The 12,800-nt window shown below is 46.0% G+C and overlaps 1 protein-coding gene across 2 annotated transcripts; it reads right to left on the bottom strand.

The window, feature by feature from the left end:
- Positions 1 to 191: 191 nt before the first annotated feature.
- LRRC61 (leucine rich repeat containing 61) lies at positions 192 to 11,708 on the bottom strand. Of its 2 annotated transcripts, none has more exons than XM_040433334.1 (2): positions 11,672 to 11,708; positions 192 to 1,326 (listed from the first exon to the last, which is right to left on the bottom strand). In XM_040433334.1, exon 2 carries the CDS (start codon positions 1,203 to 1,205, stop codon positions 429 to 431), a length of 777 nt encoding a protein of 258 aa, XP_040289268.1. In that variant the 5' UTR covers positions 1,206 to 1,326; positions 11,672 to 11,708; the 3' UTR covers positions 192 to 428. The 2 variants fall into 2 exon arrangements, with proteins under 2 accessions (XP_040289268.1, XP_040289267.1); XM_040433333.1 differs by lacking the exon at positions 11,672 to 11,708 and adding an exon at positions 2,478 to 2,575.
- Between the last annotated feature and the right edge of the window lie 1,092 nt (positions 11,709 to 12,800).

Here is a 12,800-nt window from a genome sequence, read left to right as displayed (position 1 = left end):
AATAGTGAATATCATCTTTTGGAGGCCCTTCTAGAATAGGTCAGTATAACAGTGGCTGTATCTGCAGCAGACTGGCATTGAATACTAGCACCTTTATCCTTCTTCATTGTAGGCTCCTCGGATGATCCTTTCAAGATATATTTGGCCCAAAATCTACATATAGGATTGTATACACACATGTAGGATTGTTTCAGATGCAGATTTTATTGTAGATCATGCATTCTCAGTATAATTTTGTAGCAAGTTTCCCAGGAAGAAAATGTAGGAAAGACAGTGAAGACTGACAAACAGAAGAAAAGGTGGAACTGTTACCCAACATAACAAGTCTACCAAGGAAAGTTGGAGATGTTTGTCCCTTGGTAAAGAAGACAAAATCTACTGTGGTGTGACCAGCCCTGACCACAACATTTCCTTCCATGGACGTTGGCTCAGAAGACGTAGGAGTTGGTGTCTCCTCTTATGCTGAGGGTTCTTTCGGCCTGGGCGATGGTGTCGTCCGCTCTCTTGCTCAGCTCCTTACACTCTCGTAGGATATCACTGAATTGTTTATAGGTCTCATCGATGATGGTGCTCTGGGTGGGCTTCAGGTCCCAGTATCCTTCTTCCACCCAAGGCTTGATGGCCCCGGAGACCTCAATGGCTCCGCTGCTGCTGACCCTCTTTAAGGAATTATCAATGTCTTTACAGAGGTGGTACAGGTCACTCCCGGTGCCAGTCACTCTCTCCCCATCAATGACCCGGACGCTAGGGATGGTATCCATCACGGCCACTCTATACGAGCCGTTGGCACAGAGGGGGTTGCTCAAGTTGTAGACGGGGTCCCGAAGGCGGATGCTCTCCAGTCTACGGAGACCTTTCAGACACTGCAGGCTCTCGAAGCTGCACAGAAGGTTCCCGGCCACATTTAGGGTCTGGAGGTTGTCACAAGAAGCCAATGGTTCCAAGGAGGAGATCCGGTTGCTGGAAAGATTTAGGGCCACCATCTGCTTGAGGGAGGACAGGGGGGCCAGGTGGGTGACATTGTTGTCGGACAGGTCTAAACGTTCCAGGTTCAGGCATTCCCCTATACACCCCAAATCCTGCAGCCCCAGACCCCTCAGCTTCAGGAACAGGATGGACTCCAGGTCAAACTCCCCGGTTTTAGACTTCAGCATCTCAGGGGTGATCCGGGTGAGCTCCTGCTCTTTGCCGTTCCTCGACTCCATGCTCAAGAGACTTCTCCAGAACTTCAGGATCAACCCAACAGAAATGTCCGGGGTCACGACGTGGCTTCACGAGACGAGCAGGGGAGACGTCTCATGTAGGAGCTAAAGAACCTGACACCTCCTGTGAATGAAAGTCACACGAAGGTTGGACGGGTCCAAGAATGTAAAAACGACATATATCAAAATAGAAAATTATATTACATGATAACGTATCTTAGCCTTTATTGTGATACTGTATCTAAGCTTTGTGTGGTGCTCTCTGCTTAGCCAGTGTATCTTAGCCTTAAATGTAATACTGTCTGCTGAGCTGTGTATCTAATCCTGTCCTGTGTGATACTGTCTGCTGAGCTGTGTATCTAATCCTGTCATGTGTGATACTGTCTGCTGAGCTGTGTATCTAATCCTATCCTGTGTGATACAGTCTGCCGAGCTGTGTATCTAATCCTATCCTGTGTGATAATGTCTGCTGAGCTGTGTATCTAATCCTATCCTGTGTGATACTGTCTGCTGAGCTGTGTATCTAATCCTATCCTGTGTGATACAGTCTGCTGAGCTGTGTATCTAATCCTGTCATGTGTGATACTGTCTGCTGAGCTGTGTATCTAATCCTATCCTGTGTGATACTGTCTGCTGAGCTGTGTATCTAATCCTATCCTGTGTGATACTGTCTGCTGAGCTGTGTATCTAATCCTGTCATGTGTGATACTGTCTCCTGAGCTGTGTATCTAATCCTATCCTGTGTGATACTCCCTGCTGAGCTGTGTATCTAATCCCGTGTGATACTGTCTGCTGAGCTGTGTATCTAATCCTGTCCTGTGTGATACTGTCTGCTGAGCTGTGTATCTAATCCCCTCCTGTGTGATACTGTCTGCTGAGCTATGTATCTAAGTCTATCCTGTGTGATACTGTCTGCTGAGCTGTGTATCTAATCCTATCCCGTGTGATACTGTCTGCTGAGCTGTGTATCTAATCCTATCCTGTGTGATACTGTCTGCTGAGCTATGTATCTAAGTCTATCCTGTGTGATACAGTCTGGATATTGCTGCCCATGTTATGTAACCACACAGGAGGACAGATGTTTGCTAGAGGCACAGGGGGAGGGTGACATGGAGGTGGTAGTGGAGGGGTATATTATATACCGGGCGGTTATATAATCCCCTGTATCTGCGGGCGGTATTACACTGCACACAGCGGCTGCCAAGTGCCCTCCTCCTGTCCACCCCTATAGATGACACGCAGCTTAGTACGGCCTATGGGTGACACCATACTCACTGTGAGGAGACGATGGAGAAGGCGAGATCCCTGCATCCAGCTACATACACGACCCCCCCCCCCCCGCACGAGCACGGAGCCGACCCCGCATGTGTGAGAGCAGCACGTCACTGACAGCCGCATATCCAATCCTGTCCTGTGTGATACTGTCTGCTGAGCTGTGTATCTAATCCTATCCTGTGTAATACTGTCTGCTGAGCTGTGTATCCAATCCTGTCCTGTGTGATACTCCCTGCTGAGCGGTGTATCTAATCCTGTCCTGTGTGATACTGTCTGCTGAGCTGTGTATCTAATCCTATCCTGTGTGATACTGTCTGCTGAGCTGTGTATCTAATCCTATCCTGTGTGATACTGTCTGCTGAGCTGTGTATCCAATCCTGTCCTGTGTGATACTCCCTGCTGAGCGGTGTATCTAATCCTGTCCTGTGTGATACTGTCTGCTGAGCTGTGTATCTAATCCTATCCTGTGTGATACTGTCTGCTGAGCTGTGTATCCAATCCTGTCCTGTGTGATACTGTCTGCTGAGCTGTGTATCTAATCCTATCCTGTGTGATACTGTCTGCTGAGCTGTGTATCTAATCCTGTCCTGTGTGATACTGTCTGCTGAGCTGTGTATCTAATCCTGTCCTGTGTAATACAGTCTGCTGAGCTGTGTATCTAATCCTGTCCTGTGTGATACTGTCTGCTGAGCTGTGTATCTAATCCTATCCTGTGTAATACTGTCTGCTGAGCTGTGTATCCAATCCTGTCCTGTGTGATACTCCCTGCTGAGCGGTGTATCTAATCCTGTCCTGTGTGATACTGTCTGCTGAGCTGTGTATCTAATCCTATCCTGTGTGATACTGTCTGCTGAGCTGTGTATCTAATCCTATCCTGTGTGATACTGTCTGCTGAGCTGTGTATCCAATCCTGTCCTGTGTGATACTCCCTGCTGAGCGGTGTATCTAATCCTGTCCTGTGTGATACTGTCTGCTGAGCTGTGTATCTAATCCTATCCTGTGTGATACTGTCTGCTGAGCTGTGTATCCAATCCTGTCCTGTGTGATACTGTCTGCTGAGCTGTGTATCTAATCCTATCCTGTGTGATACTGTCTGCTGAGCTGTGTATCTAATCCTGTCCTGTGTGATACTGTCTGCTGAGCTGTGTATCTAATCCTGTCCTGTGTAATACAGTCTGCTGAGCTGTGTATCTAATCCTGTCCTGTGTGATACTGTCTGCTGAGCTGTGTATCTAATCCTGTCCTGTGTGATACTGTCTGCTGAGCTGTGTATCTAATCCTGTCCTGTGTAATACAGTCTGCTGAGCTGTGTATCTAATCCTGTCCTGTGTGATACTGTCTGCTGAGCTGTGTATCTAATCCTGTCCTGTGTGATACTGTCTGCTGAGCTGTGTATCTAATCCTGTCCTGTGTGATACTGTCTGCTGAGCTGTGTATCTAATCCTGTCCTGTGTGATACTGTCTGCTGAGCTGTGTATCTAATCCTGTCCTGTGTGATACTGTCTGCTGAGCTGTGTATCTAATCCTATCCTGTGTGATACTGTCTGCTGAGCTGTGTTTCTAATCCTGTCCTGTGTGATACTGTCTGCTGAGCTGTGTATCTAATCCTATCCTGTGTGATACAGTCTGCTGAGCTGTGTATCTAATCCTGTCCTGTGTGATACTGCCAGCTGAGCTGTGTATCTAATCCTATCCTGTGTGATACTGTCTGCTGAGCTGTGTATCTAATCCTATCCTGTGTGATACTGTCTGCTGAGCTGTGTATCTAATCCTATCCTGTGTGATACTGTCTGCTGAGCTGTGTATCCTATCCTATCCTGTGTGATACTGTCTGTTGAGCCGCTGTATCTAATCCTATCCTGTGTGATACAGTCTGCTGAGCTGTGTATCTAATCCTATCCTGTGTGATACTGCCTGCTGAGCTGTGTATCCTATCCTATCCTGTGTGATACTGTCTGTTGAGCTGTGTATCTAATCCTATCCTGTGTGATACTGTCTGCTGAGCTGTGTATCTAATCCTATCCTGTGTGATACTGTCTGCTGAGCTGTGTATCTAATCCTATCCTGTGTGATACTGCCTGCTGAGCTGTGTATCTAATCCTATCCTGTGTGATACTGTCTGCTCAGCTGTGTATCTAATCCTATCCTGTGTGATACTGCCTGCTGAGCTGTGTATCTAATCCTATCCTGTGTGATACTGTCTGCTGAGCTGTGTATCTAATCCTATCCTGTGTGATACTGTCTGCTGAGCTGTGTATCTAATCCTGTCCTGTGTGATACTGTCTGCTGAGCTGTGTATCTAATCCTATCCTGTGTAATACTGTCTGCTGAGCTGTGTATCCAATCCTGTCCTGTGTGATACTCCCTGCTGAGCGGTGTATCTAATCCTGTCCTGTGTGATACTGTCTGCTGAGCTGTGTATCTAATCCTATCCTGTGTGATACTGTCTGCTGAGCTGTGTATCTAATCCTATCCTGTGTGATACTGTCTGCTGAGCTGTGTATCCAATCCTGTCCTGTGTGATACTCCCTGCTGAGCGGTGTATCTAATCCTGTCCTGTGTGATACTGTCTGCTGAGCTGTGTATCTAATCCTATCCTGTGTGATACTGTCTGCTGAGCTGTGTATCCAATCCTGTCCTGTGTGATACTGTCTGCTGAGCTGTGTATCTAATCCTATCCTGTGTGATACTGTCTGCTGAGCTGTGTATCTAATCCTGTCCTGTGTGATACTGTCTGCTGAGCTGTGTATCTAATCCTGTCCTGTGTAATACAGTCTGCTGAGCTGTGTATCTAATCCTGTCCTGTGTGATACTGTCTGCTGAGCTGTGTATCTAATCCTATCCTGTGTAATACTGTCTGCTGAGCTGTGTATCCAATCCTGTCCTGTGTGATACTCCCTGCTGAGCGGTGTATCTAATCCTGTCCTGTGTGATACTGTCTGCTGAGCTGTGTATCTAATCCTATCCTGTGTGATACTGTCTGCTGAGCTGTGTATCTAATCCTATCCTGTGTGATACTGTCTGCTGAGCTGTGTATCCAATCCTGTCCTGTGTGATACTCCCTGCTGAGCGGTGTATCTAATCCTGTCCTGTGTGATACTGTCTGCTGAGCTGTGTATCTAATCCTATCCTGTGTGATACTGTCTGCTGAGCTGTGTATCCAATCCTGTCCTGTGTGATACTGTCTGCTGAGCTGTGTATCTAATCCTATCCTGTGTGATACTGTCTGCTGAGCTGTGTATCTAATCCTGTCCTGTGTGATACTGTCTGCTGAGCTGTGTATCTAATCCTGTCCTGTGTAATACAGTCTGCTGAGCTGTGTATCTAATCCTGTCCTGTGTGATACTGTCTGCTGAGCTGTGTATCTAATCCTGTCCTGTGTGATACTGTCTGCTGAGCTGTGTATCTAATCCTGTCCTGTGTAATACAGTCTGCTGAGCTGTGTATCTAATCCTGTCCTGTGTGATACTGTCTGCTGAGCTGTGTATCTAATCCTGTCCTGTGTGATACTGTCTGCTGAGCTGTGTATCTAATCCTGTCCTGTGTGATACTGTCTGCTGAGCTGTGTATCTAATCCTGTCCTGTGTGATACTGTCTGCTGAGCTGTGTATCTAATCCTGTCCTGTGTGATACTGTCTGCTGAGCTGTGTATCTAATCCTATCCTGTGTGATACTGTCTGCTGAGCTGTGTTTCTAATCCTGTCCTGTGTGATACTGTCTGCTGAGCTGTGTATCTAATCCTATCCTGTGTGATACAGTCTGCTGAGCTGTGTATCTAATCCTGTCCTGTGTGATACTGCCAGCTGAGCTGTGTATCTAATCCTATCCTGTGTGATACTGTCTGCTGAGCTGTGTATCTAATCCTATCCTGTGTGATACTGTCTGCTGAGCTGTGTATCTAATCCTATCCTGTGTGATACTGTCTGCTGAGCTGTGTATCCTATCCTATCCTGTGTGATACTGTCTGTTGAGCCGCTGTATCTAATCCTATCCTGTGTGATACAGTCTGCTGAGCTGTGTATCTAATCCTATCCTGTGTGATACTGCCTGCTGAGCTGTGTATCCTATCCTATCCTGTGTGATACTGTCTGTTGAGCTGTGTATCTAATCCTATCCTGTGTGATACTGTCTGCTGAGCTGTGTATCTAATCCTATCCTGTGTGATACTGTCTGCTGAGCTGTGTATCTAATCCTATCCTGTGTGATACTGCCTGCTGAGCTGTGTATCTAATCCTATCCTGTGTGATACTGTCTGCTCAGCTGTGTATCTAATCCTATCCTGTGTGATACTGCCTGCTGAGCTGTGTATCTAATCCTATCCTGTGTGATACTGTCTGCTGAGCTGTGTATCTAATCCTATCCTGTGTGATACTGTCTGCTGAGCTGTGTATCTAATCCTGTCCTGTGTGATACTGTCTGCTGAGCTGTGTATCTAATCCTATCCTGTGTGATACTGTCTGCTGAGCTGTGTATCTAATCCTATCCTGTGTGATACTGTCTGCTGAGCTGTGTATCTAATCCTGTCCTGTGTGATACTGTCTGCTGAGCTCTGTATCTAATCCTCTCCTGTGTGATACTGTCTGCTGAGCTGTGTATCTAATCCTATCCCGTGTGATACTGTCTGCTGAGCTGTGTATCTAATCCTATCCTGTGTGATACTGTCTGCTGAGCTGTGTATCTAATCCTCTCCTGTGTGATACTGCCTGCTGAGCTGTGTATCTAATCCTGTCCTGTGTGATACTGTCTGCTGATCTGTGTATCTAATCCTATCCTGTGTGGTACTGTCTGCTGAGCTGTGTATCTAATCCTATCCCGTGTGATACTGTCTGCTGAGCTGTGTATCTAATCCTATCCTGTGTGATACTGTCTGCTGAGCTGTGTATCTAATCCTCTCCTGTGTGATACTGCCTGCTGAGCTGTGTATCTAATCCTGTCCTGTGTGATACTGTCTGCTGAGCTGTGTATCTAATCCTATCCTGTGTGGTACTGTCTGCTGAGCTGTGTATCTAATCCTATCCTGTGTGGTACTGTCTGCTGAGCTGTGTATCCTATCCTATCCTGTGTGATACTGTCTGTTGAGCTGTGTATCTAATCCTATCCTGTGTGATACTGTCTGCTGAGCTGTGTATCTAATCCTATCCTGTGTGATACTGTCTGCTGAGCTGTGTATCTAATCCTGTCCTGTGTGATACTGTCTGCTGAGCTGTGTATCTAATCCTATCCTGTGTGGTACTGTCTGCTGAGCTGTGTATCTAATCCTATCCCGTGTGATACTGTCTGCTGAGCTGTGTATCTAATCCTATCCTGTGTGATACTGTCTGCTGAGCTGTGTATCTAATCCTCTCCTGTGTGATACTGCCTGCTGAGCTGTGTATCTAATCCTGTCCTGTGTGATACTGTCTGCTGAGCTGTGTATCTAATCCTATCCTGTGTGGTACTGTCTGCTGAGCTGTGTATCTAATCCTATCCCGTGTGATACTGTCTGCTGAGCTGTGTATCTAATCCTGTCCTGTGTGATACTGTCTGCTGAGCTGTGTATCTAATCCTATCCTGTGTGATACTGTCTGCTGAGCTGTGTATCTAATCCTATCCTGTGTGATACTGTCTGCTGAGCTGTGTATCTAATCCTGTCCTGTGTGATACTGTCTGCTGAGCTGTGTATCTAATCCTATCCTGTGTGGTACTGTCTGCTGAGCTGTGTATCTAATCCTATCCCGTGTGATACTGTCTGCTGAGCTGTGTATCTAATCCTATCCTGTGTGATACTGTCTGCTGAGCTGTGTATCTAATCCTCTCCTGTGTGATACTGCCTGCTGAGCTGTGTATCTAATCCTGTCCTGTGTGATACTGTCTGCTGAGCTGTGTATCTAATCCTATCCTGTGTGGTACTGTCTGCTGAGCTGTGTATCTAATCCTATCCCGTGTGATACTGTCTGCTGAGCTGTGTATCTAATCCTATCCTGTGTGATACTGTCTGCTGAGCTGTGTATCTAATCCTCTCCTGTGTGATACTGCCTGCTGAGCTGTGTATCTAATCCTGTCCTGTGTAATACTGTCTGCTGAGCTGTGTATCTAATCCTATCCTGTGTGGTACTGTCTGCTGAGCTGTGTATCTAATCCTATCCTGTGTGGTACTGTCTGCTGAGCTGTGTATCTAATCCTATCCCGTGTGATACTGTCTGCTGAGCTGTGTATCTAATCCTATCCTGTGTGATACTGTCTGCTGAGCTGTGTATCTAATCCTCTCCTGTGTGATACTGCCTGCTGAGCTGTGTATCTAATCCTGTCCTGTGTGATACTGTCTGCTGAGCTGTGTATCTAATCCTATCCCGTGTGATACTGTCTGCTGAGCTGTGTATCTAATCCTGTCCTGTGTGATACTGTCTGCTGAGCTGTGTATCTAATCCTATCCTGTGTGGTACTGTCTGCTGAGCTGTGTATCTAATCCTATCCCGTGTGATACTGTCTGCTGAGCTGTGTATCTAATCCTATCCTGTGTGATACTGTCTGCTGAGCTGTGTATCTAATCCTATCCCGTGTGATACTGTCTGCTGAGCTGTGTATCTAATCCTATCCTGTGTGATACTGTCTGCTGAGCTGTGTATCTAATCCTCTCCTGTGTGATACTGTCTGCTGATCTGTGTATCTAATCCTATCCTGTGTGGTACTGTCTGCTGAGCTGTGTATCTAATCCTATCCCGTGTGATACTGTCTGCTGAGCTGTGTATCTAATCCTATCCTGTGTGATACTGTCTGCTGAGCTGTGTATCTAATCCTCTCCTGTGTGATACTGCCTGCTGAGCTGTGTATCTAATCCTGTCCTGTGTGATACTGTCTGCTGAGCTGTGTATCTAATCCTATCCTGTGTGGTACTGTCTGCTGAGCTGTGTATCTAATCCTATCCTGTGTGGTACTGTCTGCTGAGCTGTGTATCCTATCCTATCCTGTGTGATACTGTCTGTTGAGCTGTGTATCTAATCCTATCCTGTGTGATACTGTCTGCTGAGCTGTGTATCTAATCCTATCCTGTGTGATACTGTCTGCTGAGCTGTGTATCTAATCCTGTCCTGTGTGATACTGTCTGCTGAGCTGTGTATCTAATCCTATCCTGTGTGGTACTGTCTGCTGAGCTGTGTATCTAATCCTATCCCGTGTGATACTGTCTGCTGAGCTGTGTATCTAATCCTATCCTGTGTGATACTGTCTGCTGAGCTGTGTATCTAATCCTCTCCTGTGTGATACTGCCTGCTGAGCTGTGTATCTAATCCTATCCTGTGTGATACTGTCTGCTGAGCTGTGTATCTAATCCTATCCTGTGTGGTACTGTCTGCTGAGCTGTGTATCTAATCCTATCCCGTGTGATACTGTCTGCTGAGCTGTGTATCTAATCCTGTCCTGTGTGATACTGTCTGCTGAGCTGTGTATCTAATCCTATCCTGTGTGATACTGTCTGCTGAGCTGTGTATCTAATCCTATCCTGTGTGATACTGTCTGCTGAGCTGTGTATCTAATCCTGTCCTGTGTGATACTGTCTGCTGAGCTGTGTATCTAATCCTATCCTGTGTGGTACTGTCTGCTGAGCTGTGTATCTAATCCTATCCTGTGTGATACTGTCTGCTGAGCTGTGTATCTAATCCTATCCTGTGTGATACTGTCTGCTGAGCTGTGTATCTAATCCTCTCCTGTGTGATACTGCCTGCTGAGCTGTGTATCTAATCCTGTCCTGTGTGATACTGTCTGCTGAGCTGTGTATCTAATCCTATCCTGTGTGGTACTGTCTGCTGAGCTGTGTATCTAATCCTATCCCGTGTGATACTGTCTGCTGAGCTGTGTATCTAATCCTATCCTGTGTGATACTGTCTGCTGAGCTGTGTATCTAATCCTCTCCTGTGTGATACTGCCTGCTGAGCTGTGTATCTAATCCTGTCCTGTGTAATACTGTCTGCTGAGCTGTGTATCTAATCCTATCCTGTGTGGTACTGTCTGCTGAGCTGTGTATCTAATCCTATCCTGTGTGGTACTGTCTGCTGAGCTGTGTATCTAATCCTATCCCGTGTGATACTGTCTGCTGAGCTGTGTATCTAATCCTATCCTGTGTGATACTGTCTGCTGAGCTGTGTATCTAATCCTCTCCTGTGTGATACTGCCTGCTGAGCTGTGTATCTAATCCTGTCCTGTGTGATACTGTCTGCTGAGCTGTGTATCTAATCCTATCCTGTGTGGTACTGTCTGCTGAGCTGTGTATCTAATCCTATCCCGTGTGATACTGTCTGCTGAGCTGTGTATCTAATCCTATCCTGTGTGATACTGTCTGCTGAGCTGTGTATCTAATCCTCTCCTGTGTGATACTGCCTGCTGAGCTGTGTATCTAATCCTGTCCTGTGTAATACTGTCTGCTGAGCTGTGTATCTAATCCTATCCTGTGTGGTACTGTCTGCTGAGCTGTGTATCTAATCCTATCCTGTGTGGTACTGTCTGCTGAGCTGTGTATCTAATCCTATCCCGTGTGATACTGTCTGCTGAGCTGTGTATCTAATCCTATCCTGTGTGATACTGTCTGCTGAGCTGTGTATCTAATCCTCTCCTGTGTGATACTGCCTGCTGAGCTGTGTATCTAATCCTGTCCTGTGTGATACTGTCTGCTGAGCTGTGTATCTAATCCTATCCCGTGTGATACTGTCTGCTGAGCTGTGTATCTAATCCTCTCCTGTGTGATACTGCCTGCTGAGCTGTGTATCTAATCCTGTCCTGTGTAATACTGTCTGCTGAGCTGTGTATCTAATCCTATCCTGTGTGGTACTGTCTGCTGAGCTGTGTATCTAATCCTATCCTGTGTGGTACTGTCTGCTGAGCTGTGTATCTAATCCTATCCCGTGTGATACTGTCTGCTGAGCTGTGTATCTAATCCTATCCTGTGTGATACTGTCTGCTGAGCTGTGTATCTAATCCTCTCCTGTGTGATACTGCCTGCTGAGCTGTGTATCTAATCCTGTCCTGTGTGATACTGTCTGCTGAGCTGTGTATCTAATCCTATCCCGTGTGATACTGTCTGCTGAGCTGTGTATCTAATCCTCTCCTGTGTGATATTACTGAGATCCTAGGATCTAAAGAACTCAGAAAGACCTTTTATTTATAAGCGAAGAAATTACAATAACATCTGATGACCTGGAACAAGAAGTGTTAAAATCACTTACCAGAATCTCCACAAAAAGAGCTGAGGACTGATCCTGCCTGTGCCCCTCCCCCTGTTACCATGGAGAAGCAGCACCCAAAGTAACAGACACACTTTCACCATGGCAACGTAACACACCACATTTAAAGGGCAATGGACATTTTGCAAACTGCGGACTTCTCAGTATCTGCTCTTATTCTGTATATATATATATACACTGCACAGTACCACTTCTCCTGTACTGTATACCGGGTGTAATCCTCAGTATCTGCTCTTATTCTGTATATATGGACACTGCACAGTACCACTTCTCCTGTCCTGTATACTGGGTGTAATCCTCAGTATCTGCTCTTATTCTGTATATATATACACTGCACAGTACCACTTCTCCTGTCCTGTATACCGGGTGGAATCCTCAGTATCTGCTCTTATTCTGTATATATATACACTGCACAGTACCACTTCTCCTGTCCTGTATACCGGGTGTAATCCTCAGTATCTGCTCTTATTCTGTATATATGGACACTGCACAGTACCACCTCTCCTGTCCTGTATACTGGGTGTAATCCTCAGTATCTGCTCTTATTCTGTATATATGGACACTGCACAGTACCACTTCTCCTGTCCTGTATACTGGGTGTAATTCTCAATATCTGCTCTTATTCTGTATATATGGACACTGCACAGTACCACTTCTCCTGTCCTGTATACTGGGTGTAATCCTCAGTATCTGCTCTTATTCTGTATATATATACACTGCACAGTACCACTTCTCCTGTCCTGTATGCTGGGTGTAATCCTCAGTATCTGCTCTTATTCTGTATATATATATACACTGCACAGTGCCACTTCTCCTGTCCTGTATACTGGGTGTAATCCTCAGTATCTGCTCTTATTCTGTGTATATGTACACTGCACAGTACCACTTCTCCTGTCCTGTATACTGGGTGTAATCCTCAGTATTTGCTCTTATTCTGTATATACGGACACTACACAGTACCACTTCTCCTGTACTGTATACTGGGTGTAATCCTCAGTATCTGCTCTTATTCTGTATATATACACTGCACAGTACCACCTCTCCTGTCCTGTATACCGGGTGTAATCCTCAGTATCTGATCTTATTCTGTATATATACACTGCACAGTACC

The sequence above is a fragment of the Bufo bufo genome, chromosome 5 (assembly GCF_905171765.1).
Source record: "Bufo bufo chromosome 5, aBufBuf1.1, whole genome shotgun sequence".
In the NCBI taxonomy this organism is placed as follows: domain Eukaryota; kingdom Metazoa; phylum Chordata; class Amphibia; order Anura; family Bufonidae; genus Bufo; species Bufo bufo.
The sequence above is the reverse complement of the archived record's forward strand: the minus strand, read 5'-3'. Positions and strand labels throughout refer to the sequence as shown.

Bases quoted from the DNA above. Each gene is read 5' to 3' on its own strand.
- LRRC61 (XM_040433334.1), bottom strand. From the start codon at position 1,205: ATGGAGTCGAGGAACGGCAAAGAGCAGGAGCTCACCCGGATCACCCCT.